Below are 22,488 nucleotides of genomic sequence, written 5' to 3' on the forward strand. Positions count from 1 at the left end.
GCAAGGAGCATTATTTTGCTGCAGCAGCCAGTCAATAACTAGAAATAGTCTGTTCCCTATGTAAATCATGGTGATTTAATATTGGCAGATATCCTGATTGATTTAGAGTGCCTCCTATTGGCAAGACATTACTTCCCACCTCCAAATCAGATAAGAGGCTTCACTGCATTTTTCTTTTTTTTCGGCACTAATGCAGGAAGATGTTTCCAAATGACCCGTGAAACTGAAATTCAGCTTCATCTGTCCTCAAAACGTTGTGCAAAAGATCTAAAGGCTTTTCAATGTACTCTAAAGCAAAACGCTTTTACTTTGGTGCCAATAGGAGGCACTCTAAATCAATCAGGATATCTGCCAATATTAAATCACCATGATTTACATAGGGAACAGACTATTTCTAGTTATTGACTGGCTGCTGCAGCAAAATAATGCTCCTTGCCATAAAGGATCAATACCCACAAAGCTTTTGAGGGACTTAAGCTAAGCCATTCTGCCCTGGTTTTCGCAAAGTCCGGGCCTTATCAAATGAAAATGTTTGGGTAATGATGAAATCAAACAGATTATTCAACAAGGACCGAAACTGGACGATATCATCAAGGAAATTACCGAAATTTGGTCGAAATTAACAATTGACTTTGCCCTATCCTTAGTGGCATCAATTCCAGCAAGGCATCGGGCTGTAATTGAAGTAAAAGCAGAAATAACTAAACACAAACTTAAATAAATAAGCCCTTAGTTATATAAAACAAAAATCCAAAAGAAATAACATTAAACAATAGCAATAAACATTGTTTAAGTTTTGTGTAAATACTAAAGACGCAAAAAAATGTGTGTAAATACTTTTGACAACCTCTAAGTAATTTTTCTTTTCGCTCTATTTATTAGCATGTACCGCTATTTTAGCAATTTCTTCAGCCGATTGCTTCTACATAGAATAGGCTTTATGTCACAAAAGCTTTTTTTCAAAAACGGCGAACGAAAACAACAAAAAAAAGCTCGTTAAGCAGAGCATGTAGAAAAATGTTCGTTGTGTAAATACTTTTGACCACCTCTGTATATGTATATATACATATGTATATCTTCTTAGGTTCGTGTATATCAGACGCAGATTAAATTTGCTGTCAAAAATCGATGACTACTCCTGTTATTTTTTATCGATTAAAAACCTTGAAAATTGGTTATAAAATATGTATTTCTCCTACATCTTTAGAGCTAGCGTCGCCAAAATTTAAATGTAATTCTTTACGTACATACCTTATAGAATTTTTATTTTTGGTATAATTCACCACTGACCCCTATATCCACCCCGTACCCATAAATTTATAAAAGGCGTATTTCAAATACTATACATTTAAATGTTATTATAACGTTCTGAGAGTTTTATAAATATAAAAGAAGCTGATGTCCGTGAAGCGAAGAGCATAGTCATGAGTAAGGATAAGGACATTCGGATTCTGGAAGACCTTAGAGGGATGTGAATGAGAATCTGTCTAAGCTGTCGCTGACTGAAGCTTAAGTTAAATTAATTATTTTAATCAATTTTGATATAAAATATTTGTGTACTATAAGCCCATTTAAGTCTACATTGAACCGTATGCACTACAGCAGCTTACCTTAACTTTTAGTCGCTAACTTTTAGGCGTTGGTGGTGTTATCATAAATAAGAAAATTAACTGTTTGTATTTTTTATATTTTTATTCTGTTAATCATTTATTCCTTTATTCTTGTTTTAAAGCAATAAAAATTAGGCTTAGATGTAAATTTTTTCAGTATATCTAAACCTAAAAAAATACATATGTATATACAGATAAAGAGTGTTTACTTTAAATAGTCTTGTTTCTTTTGTTGTGCACTTTGCTGGTTCAGAATTTCAAAAAAATAAAATTATTGATTGATTTCTTTGTTTGATTTTGAAAACCACCCAATTATTGGCAAATATAAAATAAGTATTCTTAAAATAATAGTAACAGCCCTATATTGAAATTACAAACTAAAATCATACATACATATGTATTTGTGAAGCATTAATAATACTATTTGTATAAACATTTGGATTGTTGAAATGTTCGAATATATGGGTATTTTATTCATAAATATAAATGCCAAATTATTCCCCATAATATTAATAATAAAAATAATTATTAAATGCCAAAATATGATTATAAAATTATTATGTCTAGCTAAACTTTTACCAGCTTAGAATTTGTGGGTTGCTTTAAACTTATAAAGGAAATACTTTTATGAAAGTCCAGTCACTTAATATTACTTATGTATAAGTAGCTAAGATATACGTATGTATATATATATATATTTTTTTTTAGAAAGTAAGAAAGTCATTATAGATAGCTTAAACTAGATAATCATGATACACATAAATATAAAAGCAGTATGTCGGATGCTTACACAGTTTTATATACATCAATTAATATTTTAAATTTGTCTAACTGTTTTGAATTTACTTTTTAGTTTTTTGTTTTTAGCTTGAAATTTTAATAAATACATTTTATGTATATAATTTAAATACAATATTTAAATGTAGTTCTGTATATTAAAAAATATTTAAAAAGGTTATATTATATATATGTATATATATATATATATATATATATATACGTAGAGCTATTGGAAATATTTTTATAGATTGTTTAAACGTTAACGTTAATAATTAAAAACAAAAAAAAAATTTGTTTTGTTTTCATAAGTAAACATTTTATATGCGCGTTATATTGATTGCATCTGTTATTGATTCCCTTCTTAAAAGTTGTTTTGTATCATTTTCGATTTCTATTGGCGAAATAGCTGTACTATGATCGTTCAAATACGGTGTATCCTCCTCCACAATTTTTTCGAGTAATATATCCCCAGAATTATTTAGACCTATTTGATCAGTCAAATTAGAATACAAATTGATCAAGTTATAAGGTTCAAGCAACTTGCTTGACGATTTGCATTACCATTACGCCCGACAATCTGACCATTTGAAATATTCTCCGATGAGCTACAATGGACAACAGCTACATCCGTTGGCGAGGGTAAGCCATTCCGTCCGTTCTTCTGCAATGCAACAGCTTTTCGTGCGTGACGCGTGGTTAATACGCCTGTCTCGACATCTCGTTCAAGTCGGTGACCTGTAAATTATATTCGGTATATGATATTAATAAATTAATTATTTATTTACACAATTTAAAAATGAATATATGTAAGAAAACTTAACATAATTTAATAATTTGTAAGAAAACTGTATCTTGTCCTGATAGTGTTCAGATATGTTAGTTAGCTTAGTTTTCTTGCATATCATTGAAATTACATATTGCGCTATGAACGCCAGGCATTGAATGAGATTAGCATAGAGCAACTCATTCAAGGAGAGAATGACTAGAGAGACTAGGACTAGAGAGAGTTTAGACCTATTGTTCCAAATTATATAAAATATATTATTTCATTGAACACAAATTTGTTATCTCTTCTCAAGAACCCAACACAGCGTCCCCAATCACTAGTACTCTAGTGTGGGAGCGGTTAACTGGCGCCCGAGCAGGGACACACATTCTTCACGGAAATAAAGGGAAATGGTGACGTGTCAATAATTCTATAAAAATAACTTATTAAAAAAAGCAAGTACAAATAAATTGTTCCAATCCAATTGGGCAATTGTTGGCAAAATTACGAAGTACTTCTGTGATTTGCAATGTAATGGGGTGAAAGTCCTTGCCATAACATAATACAATAAATAATAACTTAATTTCTAGCAAGTGTTGGTGCACTAGATAATTCTATAACATAAAAGAAATCGTGGCTAAATGGTGGTATTGGCAATACCTAGGCTCAAATCTGTGCCGAGACGACTCTTAAAACGAAAATACAAGAAATTTGCAGGCATAATGGTGGTACGAGATTGATTCTCGTATCGAGGTTCAAATCCTTGCCGTAAGACAAATGTCATAAAAAATAAACGTCACAATTTCCACCTGTGTTGAATGATGGGTTTCCGTATAAATTAAAAGGAACCTAGTGGTCAAAGTTAAGTTTAAAGCACTAACTATATAACGAAATTAAAAGGCGGTTATCTGGAAATCTCTAATCAACAAGCAAAGCATAAATATGCAAAAATAAAAACATGAATTGCGGAGACCTTCTATTCGATCGTGGAATAACCCTTACCCTAGTAGGTCTTAGAACCAAAGAGGAATACTTTGGGCTTCCCTTTCGGAAAAGAATAAGTCTGACAACAATACATAAAAGAAAAAAGTAAAATAAATAAATAAATGACACGAAAGCAAGAGAGAGACCAGCTGATTGTAGAACCACCCTCACCTAAGTAGGTCTTACACCAAAAAGGATCCTGAGGGCTTCCCAAGCCATATAAAACTGGAAAAATTCTTCATAAATCACACTTAAGAAAATAGAAAAAAAAAAGGAAAATTCACATTTTAATTAATTAAATGGTAATAATCCTCTTTTAACTTCCTTAACTTCTTTAGCACCCATAGCATCCACAGCATTTTACACGTGGTATAACCTTCCTAGTTTCGATCATTCATGGTAATAGGGATTTCCGAGATGCCAGAGGGAATGAAATAAATGCGCTTACAATGTTGGATGTATTGTCATAACCACAAATGAATACTAAATGTATGGAGCTATGAATGCTTTGAATTAACTTGAAGGTGGATATCGATGGCCCTCTTTATGCTAATTTATGGACTCTGGAACTATCGACTATGGATAATAAATTTATATTGGATGAATATCATTATAATGGACATATGCACCCTGATCTGCGGGACGCAGATATTTAGATGGAGAAGAGTTAAGACTTTCGACAATCTAATGAGGCTGGAGAGTCCAGTCAGACATTCAAGGGGTGTTCAAACATGAACATACATTATAATAAAAATAGAGACAATACTCGATAGCCTGCGCGTTATCCGACACAAAGTAATAAATAGGTCACCCCTTAGTTGCAGCGACCAATATGTAAATGTAACGTGAGCCTGGGCCCAGCGATCTAAAAAAGAGATACTTGAGTAAACATCTGTGCACTTGTTTGTATGAGAAAATGCACCCTTCCAGTGACTGGAAGTAGTTTTACGGGTTTCTGTTAGATATATAAGAACTAGGATTTTAAGCAATAAACAGTTCAGTTTCAATCTTGAATTCGGCAAATGTGGAGTTGTTTCATTTAACGCTCTAACAAGGGGAGAACCTAGCCAGTTGAACAGATTTAGTTGTTGTTATCTATTCACAAGAACCAACACAGCGTCCCCAATCACTAGTACTCTAGTGTGGGAGCGCTTAACTTATATATATTTTTTTAGAAAGCATTACAGAAAGTACTACAAAATTCCCAGTGCCTTCAAAATTGACAAATAGGGCCAAAGCTAGTGTGACCAAGAACAATTTCTTGTGTTTACACAAATGGTATATGACTGCATAGTGCAGCATTTTTATTATTTTTATTACCAGAGCGTGATCTTGTAAGCTGCCGTTGCACATAGTCTTCAAGGTCCTCCTCTTCTTTGCGGCTTATAAGGCAGTTTAGAATCAGTAAAAATAGGCCTAGTCCGAAGGAAAAAAGGCCAGTGCATGTTACCTCGTTCCACCAAGCAGAGCTCGAGCCTATCAAGTTATAAATGTGTATGAGCATCTAACATATAAGATATTTAACTATCTAACTTACTAAATACATTCCAGGACATAGCTTCATCTGGTATAATTCCAGCTCCACAAAGAAATACGCCAAAGACAATAAAAACAATGCCAATGTGCAGCATTCCGATGCTGGTTACGACCTGGAGGAAAATTTGTTTTAAGTCATTTCATTACATAGACGCTAATCAAAATTTACCTGGCTGTCCAACATTCCTGGTCCAGGTTTGACAGCATGATGTGGATGATGATATTTACGGCGGACAGATCCACTTGGCGAATGGAATGTTTCACCGCTTTCAGAACTTTGAGTGCTATACCGTCTCTCCTTGGCTCTTTTCTGCTCATCGCGACGTTTTCGCTGCCGCTTGATAGCCATGGCAGAGTGTATACCCACAGAATGCATTTTAAACCTTTCCGGTAAAAACCGTATTATATAAATGATTAAAATGTTGAATAAATCATCAATTCGCTAAGAAGTGAAAATGAATATATGACCATTACACATTTAGTTGTACCTTAAATGATCTAATAGTCGAATGATTTGTAGAATGAAATTATTTTTTGAAGGATCATAATAAAATTGGAAATAAATGTAAGGCATTCTGCCGTAGATTATAACTTAAGCATTAAGCATTCTATTCATGAAATGATTTGAGCTGAGAATATAAAATACTTTGGGGACTCAACCCCAACAGGCTTTGTATCAATATCTTAAGCTAGCTAAGTAATCAAATAAGGTCTGCCGAGATTTAAAAAAAGCCATTTATTAACTATTTGAAATAAACAAATTTTAAGCAGTACAACGTAACTGCTGTTGAAGTATCTATCTATATATATACCTATCGTCAGTAAAAAGTTATTGCTGACATTCACTAATTGTCATTACAATGCTTAAGATCCTGCTGAATTACTTTACCTAAGCCATCAATTGCAGGCACATATTTGGACGGAAAGTAAATGTTTTTAAATTATATATATTTGCATATATGTATATATATATATATATATATATATATATATATATATATATATATATATATATATATATATATATATATATATATATATATATATATATATATGCCAATCTTTCAACAGGTTTAAGTTAAAATATTACTTGATATTGATATTAATTAAACAGGCCAAATTTTCTATTAAGTAAAACAACCCCTAATATTTATATATAGGGGTGACACATACATATCTACGTAAATCCTTGATAATGAAAACAATGTAAGTAGTTGAAGAGTTTACATTTCACATCAAGTACACTTGCTTGAATATTTATTTAATATTCATATATATATATATATATATATAGTCATGTCTACTCACCGTTGTTTTTATTTCAGTACTTGCTTGCTTGTTTACTGTAAGTTGTTATTTAAAGCTATTTAGTAACTGTCCACTTGAATTAGTTCATTTTAAGTACTGTCCTACTTTCAAACAGAAGCATATGGATGTACGTATGCATTGAGTAAACGTACAGAGGAATGCATATGTAAATAGGTATTAAATGGATATGTGTGCGTACACACACACATATATATATACATATGTATATATATTATATTATATATATATATATATATATATATATATATATATATATATATATATATATATATATATATATATATATATATATATATATATATATATATATGTATATACATATGTATATACATAAATATATATGCGCATTTATAAATGCATTCGTGAGTATAGTATATTTCACATATGTATATCCCATTTCTCATAATTGCAATGCATTTTAAATTATGATTCAATATCGATTTTTTAGTTTTTTCTTTGTTTTTATTATTTTTTGAGTCGGTTTCATTCACTTGCGTTTCGATTCTTTCAGTAATTGTTATAATTGAAGGCGAAAATAATCTACGTACTTTTTCGATTATACTTAATTTAGCTTGCTTCAAATTGTATTTGTTTTCTTCTATTTACACCAGAGAACGCATCAGCCTGTGGGAAATCCTGCACTTTGCACAACAGTTGTAGATTCGTGCCATGAACAGGAACTGAATTCCATCTGAAAGCTTTACGGTTTTACAGAATGGGAGTTAAAGCTTAAAACAAGCTTTGTAGCTCACTATAACTTAGCCGCCCTTAGCAAATGAGGAGCTTTCACGTTTACTTAAAAAATATACTAATAAATAATAAATTCTTACAAAATATAGAAAATTAATATTAAGATACAATAAAATAAATGTAAAATGAATCGAATTTTGTTTTCGCCTAATTCATGTTGTATAGATATTGACCGCATTCTCCTGCGCTGTTAAAATTCAGGACGATGTTGTTGAAGGCTTTCAGCTTTCTCAAATAAGTTTTATGGGCCATTGTGTTAATACTGTTATACTTCACCCCATCTATCAGTTTAGAGTTAACATACGACAGCCATTGCACATTGGTTTTTGGAGAGTACGCCGACCAGTTATTTCTTTAAACAATATTAATTAATTCGATTATTTCACTCAATATCTATTAATTATACGCACTTTAGCTCATCTCGCATCATGCGGTAAATGTCATATTGGTAATCTCCCGTGGCCGCAAACAAATCGTCATCTTGGGAGAGGTCATTATAATGACAGCATTCAGCAACAGTTACTCTTGACAATGTGTAATCAATAATGGTAGTTTGAATCCCTTTTGTTGCCACCGAAATCTGTTTTCCGCCAAGTTTAAAATCAATAAACTTTTTCATCGTTTTCTCAATGAGTATGTTTCCCCAATGTAGGTCTCTATGCTCAAATTGAAATGCTTCTTCTCCAACAGCTAATGTAAATGTAACCTAATGTTTATATTCAATAAAAAGAAAGATCAAGTTAGATGCATTCGGGCGGAACCATAACTATACTTAATGCCAATCTAAATATAAAATAAGTTTTTCAATTTATTGACCTATGAATTAGAAATTTTATTTTTAATACCAAAGAAGCTAAGTTCATTTCACAATAACAGAACTGCATTGCACTGAATGGTTAAAATATTGTGGATAATATAACCTTACCTGCAGCATTGCAAAATAACCCTGCTCAGCGTTTTGGAAAGCAAAAGATGACATATCTGTGCCAGCAAATTTCAGCTCCAAAACAATAAATAACTGGTTATCAGAAAACATCGTAGGATTATCATTTTCAGAATCTTTTTCCTTGTCATAGTCTTCCCAGTGTCTAATTAAATGTTTTGGATATTTTCCTTTGACCAAGTTCACCTGTGTTGAATACATTAGTTATTGAATTTATTCATATTGTGTCTATAGAAAGGGTTACGTTGTATAAATCCACAAATCCACTCGTAGAGGTCGTTTGATTTGTTCGTAGTGCGCTCATCTCTTTAGAAATTATAATTTCAGGCAATATTTGTTCAAAAGTCTTTTGAGCTTCCTCGTTGACCAAACTAGAACCTTCGATCGGGAGCACCTTTAAGACTACACTAGATACCATTTTATTCTTTGGAGTATACTTAAAAACTTCTCCATAAACTCCCTCGCCAATCTTGCAAGTATTCAACATTTTTGCAGCAGCATAAGCTGCACTAAATTTAATCGGCTTTGATTGCCCGCAGTACTTTAACACTTCCTTTTCGAAGTTTATCTGAAAATCATGTTCTGAAATACGATTTATGTATTGCGACTTTCGTGAGTTTCTCCGAACAACTCTCAAATCATCAGATTTTACATCTCGCGGTTTCAAGCATTGTTTTGGACTGGTGCGACCAGATATTTCGTTGTGGTTTGTACGACACCAGATACGTAAGGACTTGCGCCATTTGCCAGGCAGCAGAACAAGTGAAGATCGAGCCTGTCTTCTTGATATCTGATGAGCGTTCAATGTGGGTACAGATTGGGACATCGAAGATGAATCGATAGACGTTTCAGGGCTGATTGTATTCACACGAAAATAAACTTGCTTACTCTTCCGTGGTTGTCCAAGTTTCCCTAGATCTTACGTAAAGGAATTCAAGTACATTATTATTATGTTAGCCTTTATAATTTTACTAATAATACCCGGTTTGTGATTATCTTTAGGAAGGTATCCATCTAGTTTCATACCACCTATCGGTGATAGCGCACAATCAAACAGATTATCGGGAAAGCGTTTCGCAAAAGGAGTTGAGATGGAGTTGCCGAATTTATTTATTACGCTTAATTTATCACCAGCATTCGTAAGGTTATTTCTTGCGTTTGGGAAGGAGCAGTCATCGACGCTCAAAATGTTTGGATTGGAGTTTTCTACACTGGAATCCATATTAAATGATTTTCGCACATTCTTCTTTATTAAGTTGAGTTCTCGTAGATTACTAAATAGGATATAAGGTTTGTTTATTAGTGGTACACATTTATAGTTAAAATATTGTCCGACATACGGTAGGGGATCCAACAATCTATCAAAAGAGTCTTTCCAGGCATCATCAGGTAAAGTCTGGTCCATATCGTATAATTTTTCTTGTTCAACATAAATATTTGCAAAATATCCAATTTTGTTTACATGCAAACAGTTCGAAATGAAATCGAATCGAAATGAAATCGAATCGAATCGAAATGAACGATACTAACGCATTTAATAGCGATGAGTGACTATCGCCTTCTGTGAAGTAAAAATACTGCAATATTAAAGAGTAATGGTAATTATCAGAGTTTGAAAAAATATTTGTAAGGAGTTTAAAGATTTGTATAAAGTTAACTTTCTGAGAACAACAATCTTTGCAAATGGTTTAACTACTGATCTTAGGAAATACTCATTTGGCACTGTAATTTACACATTTGTATATATTATCTCAGGTCCATTTTAATTTTAATAACGATAGTCGATATATTTGATATTCTGTTTAGTATTTTATGTGTTCATAGTATTTAATAAAAAAGTATGCAGAGTTGTGTCTCTTTAAATGAAACTGACAAACTGAATTTATTTTATTTGGACACACTGCTAAATTGTTATTGTTTTAAATAAATCCGCTTTTAAATAAATAATTATCATTAAATTTGTGATTTATTTAACTATTTACATTATTCTAATATGTTAATAGCCAGTCAAACATTATTTCTGGTGTGTTCAGTAGTATATTGGCACTGATATAGGTATGTATGTATATATCATTTCAAAAAATGATGAGGTTTCGTTTTCACAAAATTCTTTTTTTTATTTTTTTTATTTTTGTTACCAGTTTATGAAAATGTCAAGTTTCCAATTACAAAAGCGTGCAACATTGTTTTGTATTCTACATGAAATCTAAAATTTCTAAATATTTTTCACTTTCTTACGTTCTTAAAACAATAATACTAAACAATAAGTTGAGATAAATGAAAATAATTAAAAAAAAAAAAAAAAAAAAAACAGACATATATAAAAAAATAATTAAAATTAATTGAAAATTTCTGCGTTTGGTAGGTTAAAGAATATTAACAATAGTTAGAATTACGAGTATTGCTAATTTATGTATTTAAACTAATAACAGTTACGAAATCTACCTATAATCTGTCTATACTATAGAATATATATAATTAAATCGAAAAATGTTTATAATGATTTATTTCATTAACGCAAATTTGTTGTATATGCTTTACAGTTTCTAAAAACTGCAAAATACATATTCATTTGATACTTTCGGTTCTGCAATACTTGCATTTTGCCTCCGAAATATATTCCTTGTAAATGCCGATTAAAAAGATAAAGTGTATATTTGTTGTTGTTATTGTATTTATTTATTTAGTTTATTTTTATACCAAAAACATAATGGATAAGAGGTATACTCGTTCTGCTTACGCGTATGTATGAATAACAGGCTTAAAAATGTAGGTCCATGATATACGTATATATTTTTGATGAGTAGAAAGTCGACATAAAGTATGTATGTATGTTTGCGCTCATCCCATTAAAGAATGAAATTTTGAAATTAAGCACGGGGAGATTAAGTTGGCGTTTAATAATTATATTGCATACGATAATCTTTGAGGAGGAGGCAAGGTATCTGCTAGTCAGGCTCTCCCGACTAAAGCACTCTTACTTGTTTTTTTTTTTTTTTAATGACGTTGGACTGTTGACAGACAGTTTAATGTGAAACTTGAATTTGTTTCGCATAGAGCGTTCATTATTTTTTGTTTTGAACATTCTGTTTCAGTATATTATCAAGCTTCAATCGGACAACATCCGAATCGTTTCGGTTGTGCGCGAATGATTGGTATATGCGTATTTTTAATATTCAACGAATATTTAATTATTAAGATAATAAATTATAGAGTAATCAATTAAAGAAGTAAATCAATTTAAATAGATAACATATATCGGTATTTTTTTTTTTTCGAAGAAATTGGATTTTTAAAACGCAATTAAGAAGAAATATTTTATAAATGGATTAAGTAAGATTATGTGATATTTGTTCAATAACAAAATTTGTGTTTGTAAGTATATAAAACACAGAATGGATATTTATGTGCTTTTTTCACATGTGTTTTAAATATAATACGTGGGACATCAAATAAGTTTCTCCTAACAAATTCTATTAAAAAATCATTCGACAAATAAATAAATGAAACGTCGCATTTTTGTGAAGTTAATACTTATATTGTGTATCTATTTTTGCGTAAAATCTATATGAATTAGAAGAAAAACAAAGCGTTTCATTATTAGCATTCTGTCCACCTTTATTTTAAGAACTAGTCTGTGGGCGTTTGTTAGCTGAAAGTGAATCAAAAGATGAAAATTTGTGCAGCTCTTGACTGTTTGATGATTGAGTTTATTCTATAATAACTTTCGTGAAAAAAAAAAAAAAAAAAATAAAATAAATAAAAATAAATAAAAATGAAAAAAAAAAAAAAAAAAAAATATATATATATATATATATATATTAAACATTACATGCATCTTTTCAGACAGATTTATTTATGCAGAAGTGAATTATGCTCATCTCTATCTTTTTCCCCATAAATGTAAATAAATAGAGAAAATAAGAAATAATATCTTCTGCAATATATATCCAATCTGTAGCTGTCGAAACGTAAATATATATATATATATATATATATATATATATATATATATATATATATATTAGATTGTTTTCAAGCAGGGTGGCAAGGATTTTATACTATGGCTATTAACGACTATTATTACTATGGCTATTAATTAAGCCAGATTATCCAAAGTACAATTTTTGAGCTTCCAGCTTGATTATCGAATTTGTCTATATACTGTCCATATCAAGTGAAGTTCCTCCACACCCCTTTTTTAAATTGACAAAAAATATAACTGCTATTCTATCATTTTCTTTATATCCAATCTGTAGCTGTCGAAACGTAAAAATCAGTCAATCAATTGTAATTTCTATCAAAGATTACAATCGACATTTTTCATGCTGTGATATTTAATTGAAAATAGATTCACAATACTTGGTTATAATGCATATAGATAGATATATGTATATATATAAAACAACACTTATAACTCGAGATCTGCTGGACCAATTTTCATGGTTTTTGATTTGTTGGATTTGTCTCCGCCCCGATTAGGAGAATATATCTTAAAAAATACTAAAAAATTTACGAATACTTGAAAGACGCGTTATTTTCACTAAAGGTTCTTTAATTTCGGAGCTGTGAAATTTTCATTGAGAATTTACCCTGTAGGCTTGATAACAGTGACAGTTTTCGGTCCTGCTCTCATGTTAAACAATTATTCATGCACATTTGATTAATACGTGAATGAATAAACTATTATGTGTATTTTTTTTTTTAAAAGATTGAAAAATTATACGCGTGGGTTCATAAGCAAAATATCTCGAAAGTTCCGGAAGGTACTGTTTGTTATATTTGTTTGTCGACATGTTCTCGACATTAATTTCTTTTTTTTTTTTTTTTTTTTTTTTTTTTATTTTTATTCTCATTCATGATGTTTTCATCATCATTCATCATAATAAAATACCTTTATATTTCTATCTATATTAATACTGTTTAGTATTATTGTATTACGTTCATCAAAGTCTAAATTAGTTCAGCTAAAAGGTAACACGACATTCTTTGACTTTTTGGCGGTACGAAGTTCGCCGGGTCACCTTGTATATATATATATTGTTAATATACATTAATCTCTATTTATTAATATTTTTTTTGGGATTTGTACAATAACATTATTTGTATATTAATGTAGCTATCTTATATGTTTTTTAATTATCTAAAATATTTTCTTTCAGTATGTTGAAAAAACCAAATATGTTATTCAAGAAAAATCGTGTGTTGGTCATGCCCTTTGCGGTTGCTTTCTTATGCCTTCCTGTATATATTGAATCATCTAATAAGTGTCTCAAAACAAATAGTAAGTTCGTATAATTTAATCATTTATAAATATCTTTCTTATCTTACTTTATTTATCACAAGAATGAAACAAAATATTTTTAAAAGAATTTTTATTATTTTCAACTCATACCTATTGTACTTATATTAGTGTACATACATACATTTTCAATGAATAATACTAGTTTTTTAAACTTTCAGTTTTCGGAACATATAGATTCGGTAAGGGATCACTATTCCTCTCTTTCCTTAGGAAAAATTCTTCATTCAAGTCACAGATCTAGATATAGGAAAAATGTATATTATATTAAATATAGTTGAAATACATAGATGCTTTTTTTTGTATTTTGGATATTGGCTTCAGATATTACAGGATTATCATTTGAAGGTTGGAAATATGTATAACCATTTTTGATTACATTGCCATATTTTCTAGAACGTCAAATATAAGTTAATGCAACATAAATATTAAACAAAACATTTGGTCAACTAACAAACATTCGTGGCAGCAACAAGAAGAGTTTCCCTATACATGTGCATACAAACATTTAACCGTTCATACGTTTTTCTATGCATTTGTACACATACACAATGACAATTGAAGTGTGTTAGAATTCTCTACTTTAGCTTAGATTTATTGCTGAGCGCAGTGGACTCGTTCAGGTTTACTAATGCTTGTTTGAGCTATAGATATTTCAGATATATGAATAGGTTTTTTTTTTTTAGACTACCTGTGCTCGATTCCAGGTGGCTTTAAATTATTTCATTTTAGGCACACTATGGAGTATATTTAAAATCGGAGATCGGAATGGGCTAGGAGACTTCTTAGTCGAGCAGTGACGACTAGAATACTTTTTGAAGAGGAAGTTGATGAGATACTATTTAATTCAATTATTCAGTACGATATGCATAGTTAAATTTTTTCATAATTTGAAAAATTAAGTATATATTTTAGTTATTAAATATGGTATAGTTTAACAATTAATTGAAATATACTTTGTTGCTTGTTTTATTTTTATAATTATATTTTTGCATATAAAAAAAAACGAAGCTCAATTTAATATAAAATCAATATTTGTAGATTACTTTTCAATTAATCCTTCAAACAATGGATTTGGTATTGGTCTTCAAGTTACAAATAGATCGACGCATCAAGTGATGACACGAATATTTGCAATATTTTTAAAGGAAGTGCTTAACTATAAGGATGTGCAAATCATTCCATTAGTATTTGAAAATTCATCGGACCCTGAAAATGCTTTGCGAACCCTAAAATATGTTAAGTAAGCCCGAGTCTCACAATTTTCTGAGAACCATTATGAATATACTTGAAATGTTGCAGATACTATAAGGGACACCATCAGATTTCAATGATCAATTTGGAAGTCTGGACACCGTACACAGTGCATAAGGAGCCACAACCAAATATATATAGCGCCGGTGCATCTATAGCTCCCGGTCGGTTTAGTTGGTTTGTGCCAAGGTCACAAATTACGACGGATACAAAGGACTGTAGCTTGCATTATGAAGTCTTTAGAGATATTAATAATGTATATTATTCACTCTACATAATGGAGAATAATATTATGTCAATATTATCAAACAGAAGGTAAATATATAGTATAAGTATCTGATTGAGTGATAAACAGTAAACTATTTTACCATTTTTATAGTGTTGAAGAATATACAAATCCAAATTGTGCCAATATCAAATGTGCGACGCTAATAGCGGAATGGCGCGATGATTCGTACTTTATTACAGAGGAATTATATGACAGCTATCTAAATGTAGTTTGGTTAGGACATCAATTTAGAGATACTATTCAGGAATTGGATACAATATATAAATCTAGTTACACTCGTGGACAAAAAAGATTTGTCGTTCTTCATTGGATTCCCTCGGATGTAATTAATGCTAACATTAAATTTACTCAAATATCATTGCCCAGATGTGAGGACCATGAATACTTGAAAAGGTCAAATTGCCGATACGAGTTAACTCCGATTCTAAAATATTATCCCGGAAGTTTAATTTATGATAAACGAATGATGTACGCTCTACGAAATTTTTATATAAATGATACAGACTTGGAGAATATTCTGAATGAGCTTAGTGTACAAAGAGCCTATACAAAAGATTCTGAAGAATTGTTTAACAATGTCGCGTGTAATTGGCTGCTACAGAATTTTAAGACATACAGTCAATGGGTACTTCCAAAGACGGTAAAAACATTATCGATTGGTGGTATATTCCCACTCCATATAACAGATAGGGGACATGCAAATATTATTGAGGCATCGCAAAAAGCTGTCGATGTAATCAATGAGAATAAAACAATACTACCAAACTATCATTTAGAGCTACTAATAAAAGACGGGCAATGCAAGTCGGATATGGTTTTAAAGTCATTTATACATTATTTCAATGAACCAAATTTATTGGGTGTTCTGGGCCCTGCCTGCAGTGAAACTGTTGAACCGATTGCAGGTATTTCGAAGCATTTAAATATGATGGTCATATCATATTCAGCTGAGGGCGACTCCTTTGTTGACCGCGAAGCATATCCATACTTTTTTCGAACGATTGGATCAAACAGCGAGTATGTGGATGCTTACATTAAAATTATGCAGCGACTTGGTTGGACTCGAGTCTCAACATTGACAGAGGACACCCAGCAATATACAGGCTATTTGTCGCGTATGGAGAACAAATTGAGACTATATAACTTCACCTTGGCGTTCAGCCGAAAGGTTCCAAGTGATGTGACTGCTACGGACATGAGAGAGGTTTGCTTTAATTACCACATTGAAAAAGAATGTGTTAAATAAATAAATCAATAAATATATATATATATATATATATATATATATATATATATATAAATATGTGTCTTTATTTCTAGCATCTGGTCAAATTAAAGGAATCTTACTCGAGAATAATTATTGCGGAGCTGCAAAGTGACAATGCGGCAATTACCATATGTGAAGCCATAAAACTGGGCGTACGTATTACGATTACGATTATTATATTTATTATATAGAGACCTAGAACATTTGAAAAGTAGTCAGTAACTAAGTAGATTTTGGGTTAGGAATTTTTGGCCTGCAATCATACATATGTATGTGATCATGTTAGTGTTATAGTTTTAAAGAAATATCCTTCTTGTCGATTTGAAGCCGTGAAATTCCAATATTTATTCTCTCTTTTTAGGCAGTCACAAACAACATATACAAACGCGCTCTGCTAACTGCGCAGATGACCCAACGACTTCGCTTGGGCTGCAGTATAAGAACTTATTTATTAAATAATCCTGTTGTAAATGATTTTCTAAAAACTTTTAGAATTTAATAAGAACGGTATAAGTGTATATTTGCATATGCACTTCTCTAGTATATGGAGTTCGTTCTTTTTTTTTTTTTTTTTTCAAGGTATAAAAGAAAATCGGGCTTAGTGCTATGAAGTGTCATTCAAATCTTGTAGCCTTGTATAGCTTGAATATAGAGTTGTTCTAATTTTATATTAGGCTTTCATTTCATTTTTGATTTAAAACAACTCAAAAATTAATATTTTTACAGTGATATATAGCTCTAGAGCCATAAAAATATTATTTAATATAAAACAGTCAACCATAATAAAACCATTAATTTGTTTTAGATGACACAAACTGAGAACTATGTTTGGTTCTTACCATCTTGGTTGTCAAAAGACTTTAAAATGTGGAGTATTAAAGTTGATAATAGATGTTCCATTGATCAGTTTCGAAACGTGAGTAGTTCATATCAAAATATTAAATGCTGACTCTTACTAAACATTCTATGTTGAACAGGCAATCGAAGGACACTTAAGCATAAGACACACCCCATTTGGCGAGCTAAATGCAGAAATGCAAGAGGGAATCTCTATAAATTCATGGCTGACTACTTATAAAAATATGTATCCATCGTTCTCAAGTTATGTAGGGTTTGTGTACGATGCAGTGTGGACCTATGCACTTGCTGCACATAAATTGCTGGAGAATAACACGTATGCTTTCAATGAGCTAAGATCAATAGAAGTTACAAAGCAATTGTCCAAATTAATTAGCGAAACAGATTTTAATGGCTTGTCTGGGAATGTGAGATTTGGAACAGGCGAGTTTGGCGGCTCGCGTATAATCGATCTGGATATTTTGCAATGGACGAATTCGACGCATGAAAGAATTGGTTTATTCAAACCTATTATTGAAGGAGAAGCAGCAAATATGCATATTAACGGAGGAAGACTAATTTTTTCAACAGAAAAAGCATTTCATGGACAGGTGCCAGAAGATGGACGATATGACTGTAGCTTTTCAGCTTTAGCCCGTTGTTTGGATGTCACCTGCGATATTGCTTCTATGATATTCATAATTTTTCAATGTTTGACAGTAATTGTGTTGATGTCACTAATCTCTTGTTATTTTTGGAAAAAACGTTTCGATCGAAAAGTACGACGATCTGCCCAAATAATGAAAATGTTTGGCATTGACCTGATCTCACCATCAAGAAACAAAGTGAATACATTAGACAAATGGGAAGTACAAAAGGATAACGTTGTGATCAATAGACGGCTAGGCGAAGGTGCCTTTGGTACTGTCTATGGCGGGGAAGCGCGATTGGACTCTGACGAGTGGACTGCAGTGGCTGTCAAAACTCTGAAGGCTGGGCAATCTACAGAGGATAGATTAGATTTCTTGGCAGAAGCAGAAGCGATGAAAAAGTTTAATCACAAGAATATTATTAAACTTCTGGGTGTTTGTTTGCAAACTGAACCAATTTACACAATAATGGAATTCATGCTTTATGGCGATTTGAAGACATATCTTTTGGCTAGAAGAAACATGGTAAATGAGAAACTAACTGATGAATCTGATATATCATCAAAACGTTTGACAATGTATGCCATGGACGTTGCAAGTGGATTGGCATATCTTGCAGAACAAAAATATGTTCATCGCGATATAGCATGTAGAAATTGTTTAGTGAACTCTCAGCGCGTCGTTAAAATTGGAGACTTTGGTATGGCCCGACCCACATTCGAAAGTGATTATTATTGCTTCAACAGAAAAGGTGTAAGAAAACTTTTCCCAGTCCGCTGGATGCCTCCTGAAACACTTTCGTTGGGTCTATTTACGCCGGGCTCTGATATATGGTCATTTGGAGTTGTACTCTTTGAAATAATAACCTTTGGATCATATCCTTATCAGGGCCTAACAAATAACCAAGTTCTCGATTTCGTTAAAGCTGGTAATACACTGCAAATACCAAGTGGTGTCAAGCCACAGCTGGAGGGCCTTTTAAAATCCTGTTGGAGTCAGGATGTCAGTAAACGTCCAACGGCGCTGGAAATAATAGAATATATTTCGAACTATCCACGATTGCTCACACCATCGATAGACTTTTCCGGAACGGCAGTTCAACTGTCAGAGTCGGAATGTGATGAAGTGGAACTTCTACCAACTTGTCACAAACCTTTTTCGTCGAGCAACGAGCCCACATTGGATCTTTTGCCACATCATCAAAGATGTTTTGATAATTTTCACAAAAATAACACCGAGAATGAATTTCCAAAATTGGGGGAAAATGATGGTTCTGATTCTCCATGTAATGACATTTCCTTTTCCCAAACGACGCCAGATGGTTATAGCATAATGGCTCCACTTTTGAAGCATCAATTGGATGACATTTCAAACGGAAAAAAATCGTTAACTAATAATACCCGTTAAGTAATCTATGAGGTCTAAATCATAATTCAACAAAAAGCAATGATGACAGTTTTCTTAAAAGTACTGATGAATATAATAATAATATTGCTATGCAGGGATAATTAGATATTCAGATATGGATAACATTAAGACAGGGACCGCAAATAACAGTTATGCATTTCAAAAAATTGAGTCACAAAAGAACCCCTTAGAAGAGAGGGGAAAACACACAACAGGATAAACTTTTATTTTCAATTATCTGTTAAAAAATTATTTTTAATTATTAAAATTAATTTTTTGATAAAAATGATTTAGATATATGTAGGTACATATGTACATATTTATAACTACATTAGCTATAAGCAAAAGTAATAAATATATAAGCAATTTGGGTTTCTAAACAGCATAGAGTCCTTTTAATATCACAAATCATAATAACTTAAGTCTATGCTAAATTTATTTTCTTTTTAACTCGCACTGGATTTGAATATTATCAGATTCATTTAAGTTGCCCAAGACTTATACCTGTTATTATTATAATATACATTATGTGACATAACTTTTTAGTTATTGTATTTTAAACTTTAAAAGTAATTGTCTTTCCTTGGCGGATGCACAAAAGAAAAAAATAAAACAGTTTTAGTAAATCATTTCAAGTAAATTGCTACAAAATGGTTTCATGTATATAAGCTAATTTCGCTTGTATGTGATACTGGCTAGTTAACAAAAATGTTCTATGGTAATTTTAGCAGGGATATCTTATCAATTGAGAAGTATTTCAAATTTTGAAATTTAATATATTTAGCGACATTCATAAAGTAAGTATAGCTATGTTATATTCATTGCTTGCTTCGAATGACTTCTTCAAGGGCTTCACTCATTTATTATTAAGACGAACTGACAGAGTGGTCTGAATTGAATTGACATTTGTCCTAAGGTATACTTAGCAATATATTATATTATATTAAAACAACTATTGTCTAAATATTGATAGAAAAGCTATTCAAAATTTCTTATGGATTAGTAGGGTTATAAAAACGGAGTTAGTAATTTTATTATAAGATCTATTTTTTATTTAAATGCTTTTACTCAGACCTATTAAAATATGTGCACAAAAAACAGTGTACATATATATTCACAAATTTTTAGTGCGACATTCGCCGCTTTGAGGGATATAACAAGAGTTCCATATGCGCTGAGTGAAATAATAAAGCTAGAATGGAATAGAAGCGCATTCACAATTAACCAACCGCACACACTTCTATGTATATGTATGTAATTTTGTGGGTGTCTGCGTATAGACAGACTCTTACCCACACACATGAGTGCCTATATACATATTGTAAATCTGTGAATTAAGAAACAATCATAATAATCGCACTCAGCGCACGTAATTATAAAATCCACATCACAGAACGAGATACGTTCGGGCCTAGCAATAGCTACACATCTACAGCGACAGCTACAGCTACAGCTATAGCTATAGCTATAGCTACAGTTTCACCATAAGCTCCATTGCAGACTCCCTGCCTTTATCTGCGTCTCCGTTAACGCCATGACTGCCGTAGCAATTGCTGTGGAAAGTGCACAACGACATTATGTTGCGCTCTACCGCGCTAATGCAATGGTCTATCATCAACGTCCAGAGCAACCATATAATAGAATGGAAAGAGATGCAGATATACAGTGTGTGAGGGAGAGGGAGAGTGAGTGGGAGAGAAAGGGAGAGCGAGAGAGAGATGTGAAGCGAAAGGGAGGTAGGGTGAGAGAGCGAGTGGGTGTGGATGGAAAAGCAAAGGGACCTAGTAGAAAGCTACAACCGCGTTGCATGCAATTCCACAGTCATCATTAGTTGTGCTAATGCACCGGAGCTAGAGGGAAAGACGAGGTAGTGTGTTATCGCAGCAGCAGAAAGAGCAGCAGCGCCAGCAGCAGCAGCGGCATCAGCTGCAACTGCAGACGCTGCAGTAAAATTGTCTGTCAGATGCAATTCCAAACGGATGAAATTGTTTCATGTTACACAATAAAAATTCTATATGAAACCAAAACAATGGGAAGGTAAATAAATGCGGGATCTGAGCGTTGACTCGAAATAAAAATATTTATAGCATATTCAAACACATTTATAAATTAGAGCATTATGTTTGGCAATATTTATTTACAGTACAGTGGGCCATCTGCTTAAAAAAATGCAAAGCGTAATATTTTTAAACAGATAGGATTCTTACAACATGACTGTGCCGCTCTTTATATTATTTACACGAAATGCAAAATAGGAAACTTTTTTAGGATCATGGAAAAAATAGTTCCTCTGTTTCTTAAAAAGCTTGACGTTCATAATAAGTAAGTTTAAATATTATATTCTAAAATAAGTTTAAGATTGTTTCGATAATTATTCTAATATTTCACACGCGCCGAGTATGTGAACCAGGTGTGTTATCTTTGCAAATGAATCCTTCTGTTAGATGTAGATTTGATATAGTGCAGTGAGGAAGACAGTTACATTAATTAAATTTTAGAAATTTTTCATGATGTAAAAATCGCTGCTCGGGGTTCCCTTCGGTCTGGGATTTTATATGTACGCATTCATGTGCTCATAAATGTAGAAAAAATAAAAACTTTTCACAACAAATGTTTGTCATGTCCTTTCGAGTAGCATTTTCTTGTCAAAAATAAAGGGGGAAAAACAATTGCCGGATTCGACACGGACAAATTCTAACATGACGTGATTCGGCTCAGATAGCGATGCTACTCCTCTGTTTGAAGAAATCGTATCGAAATTAAAGCAGCTTCACTGCAAAAGTG

The 22,488-nt window shown here is 31.9% G+C and overlaps 3 protein-coding genes across 8 annotated transcripts; 1 reads left to right on the top strand and 2 right to left on the bottom strand.

Annotated features, from left to right (window-relative positions):
* Window positions 1-2,636: 2,636 nt before the first annotated feature.
* LOC26528421 lies at window positions 2,637-7,813 on the bottom strand. 3 transcript variants are annotated; one of them, XM_015166034.3, is made up of 7 exons: window positions 7,554-7,813; window positions 6,985-7,019; window positions 5,846-6,059; window positions 5,678-5,789; window positions 5,461-5,616; window positions 2,952-3,125; window positions 2,637-2,874 (listed from the first exon to the last, which is right to left on the bottom strand). In XM_015166034.3, exons 3-7 carry the CDS (start codon window positions 6,050-6,052, stop codon window positions 2,708-2,710), a joined length of 816 nt encoding a protein of 271 aa, XP_015021520.1. In that variant the 5' UTR covers window positions 6,053-6,059; window positions 6,985-7,019; window positions 7,554-7,813; the 3' UTR covers window positions 2,637-2,707. The 3 variants fall into 3 exon arrangements, with proteins under 3 accessions (XP_015021520.1, XP_043865099.1, XP_015021521.1); XM_044009164.1 differs by having other exon boundaries at window positions 6,985-7,085; window positions 7,554-7,812; XM_015166035.3 differs by lacking the exon at window positions 6,985-7,019.
* On the bottom strand, window positions 7,552-10,217 carry LOC6578167 (serine/threonine-protein kinase haspin homolog). The gene is made up of 6 exons (XM_002004048.4): window positions 10,039-10,217; window positions 9,680-9,972; window positions 8,943-9,616; window positions 8,681-8,884; window positions 8,166-8,461; window positions 7,552-8,107 (listed from the first exon to the last, which is right to left on the bottom strand). Exons 1-6 carry the CDS (start codon window positions 10,101-10,103, stop codon window positions 7,903-7,905), a joined length of 1,737 nt encoding a protein of 578 aa, XP_002004084.2. The 5' UTR covers window positions 10,104-10,217; the 3' UTR covers window positions 7,552-7,902.
* Window positions 10,218-10,584: 367 nt separating this feature from the next.
* Window positions 10,585-19,987, top strand: LOC26528230. 4 transcript variants are annotated; one of them, XM_015166039.3, is made up of 8 exons: window positions 10,585-10,753; window positions 13,861-13,982; window positions 15,042-15,243; window positions 15,303-15,569; window positions 15,634-16,747; window positions 16,864-16,962; window positions 17,616-17,726; window positions 17,788-19,987. In XM_015166039.3, the coding sequence occupies exons 2-8, from the start codon at window positions 13,862-13,864 to the stop codon at window positions 19,702-19,704; spliced, it is 3,831 nt and encodes a 1,276-aa protein (XP_015021525.1). In that variant the 5' UTR covers window positions 10,585-10,753; window position 13,861; the 3' UTR covers window positions 19,705-19,987. The 4 variants fall into 4 exon arrangements, with proteins under 4 accessions (XP_015021525.1, XP_015021524.1, XP_032584699.1 ...); XM_015166038.3 differs by lacking the exon at window positions 10,585-10,753 and adding an exon at window positions 11,759-11,853; XM_032728808.2 differs by lacking the exons at window positions 10,585-10,753; window positions 17,616-17,726; window positions 17,788-19,987 and adding exons at window positions 11,831-11,853; window positions 11,980-12,073; window positions 17,172-17,511.
* The last annotated feature ends 2,501 nt before the right edge of the window (window positions 19,988-22,488 follow it).

This window comes from Drosophila mojavensis, unplaced genomic scaffold, assembly GCF_018153725.1.
Source record: "Drosophila mojavensis isolate 15081-1352.22 unplaced genomic scaffold, ASM1815372v1 contig_49, whole genome shotgun sequence".
Taxonomy (NCBI): Eukaryota; Metazoa; Arthropoda; class Insecta; order Diptera; family Drosophilidae; genus Drosophila; species Drosophila mojavensis.

Coding starts and splice junctions, on each gene's coding strand:
- LOC26528230 (XM_015166039.3), top strand. CDS start 13,862: ATGTTGAAAAAACCAAATATGTTATTCAAGAAAAATCGTGTGTTGGTC. Junction 16,748..16,863: donor CTGCTACGGACATGAGAGAG/GTTTGCTTTAAT, acceptor CTTTATTTCTAG/CATCTGGTCAAATTAAAGGA. Junction 17,727..17,787: donor CCATTGATCAGTTTCGAAAC/GTGAGTAGTTCA, acceptor TATGTTGAACAG/GCAATCGAAGGACACTTAAG.
- LOC26528421 (XM_015166035.3), bottom strand. CDS start 6,052: ATGCATTCTGTGGGTATACACTCTGCCATGGCTATCAAGCGGCAGCGA. Junction 5,617..5,677: donor TATGTCCTGGAATGTATTTA/GTAAGTTAGATA, acceptor ATAACTTGATAG/GCTCGAGCTCTGCTTGGTGG. Junction 2,875..2,951: donor TCAGATTGTCGGGCGTAATG/GTAATGCAAATC, acceptor CTGATCAAATAG/GTCTAAATAATTCTGGGGAT.
- LOC6578167 (XM_002004048.4), bottom strand. CDS start 10,103: ATGGACCAGACTTTACCTGATGATGCCTGGAAAGACTCTTTTGATAGA. Junction 8,462..8,680: donor GTTATTTTGCAATGCTGCAG/GTAAGGTTATAT, acceptor TATAAACATTAG/GTTACATTTACATTAGCTGT. Junction 8,108..8,165: donor ATGATGCGAGATGAGCTAAA/GTGCGTATAATT, acceptor TATTGTTTAAAG/AAATAACTGGTCGGCGTACT.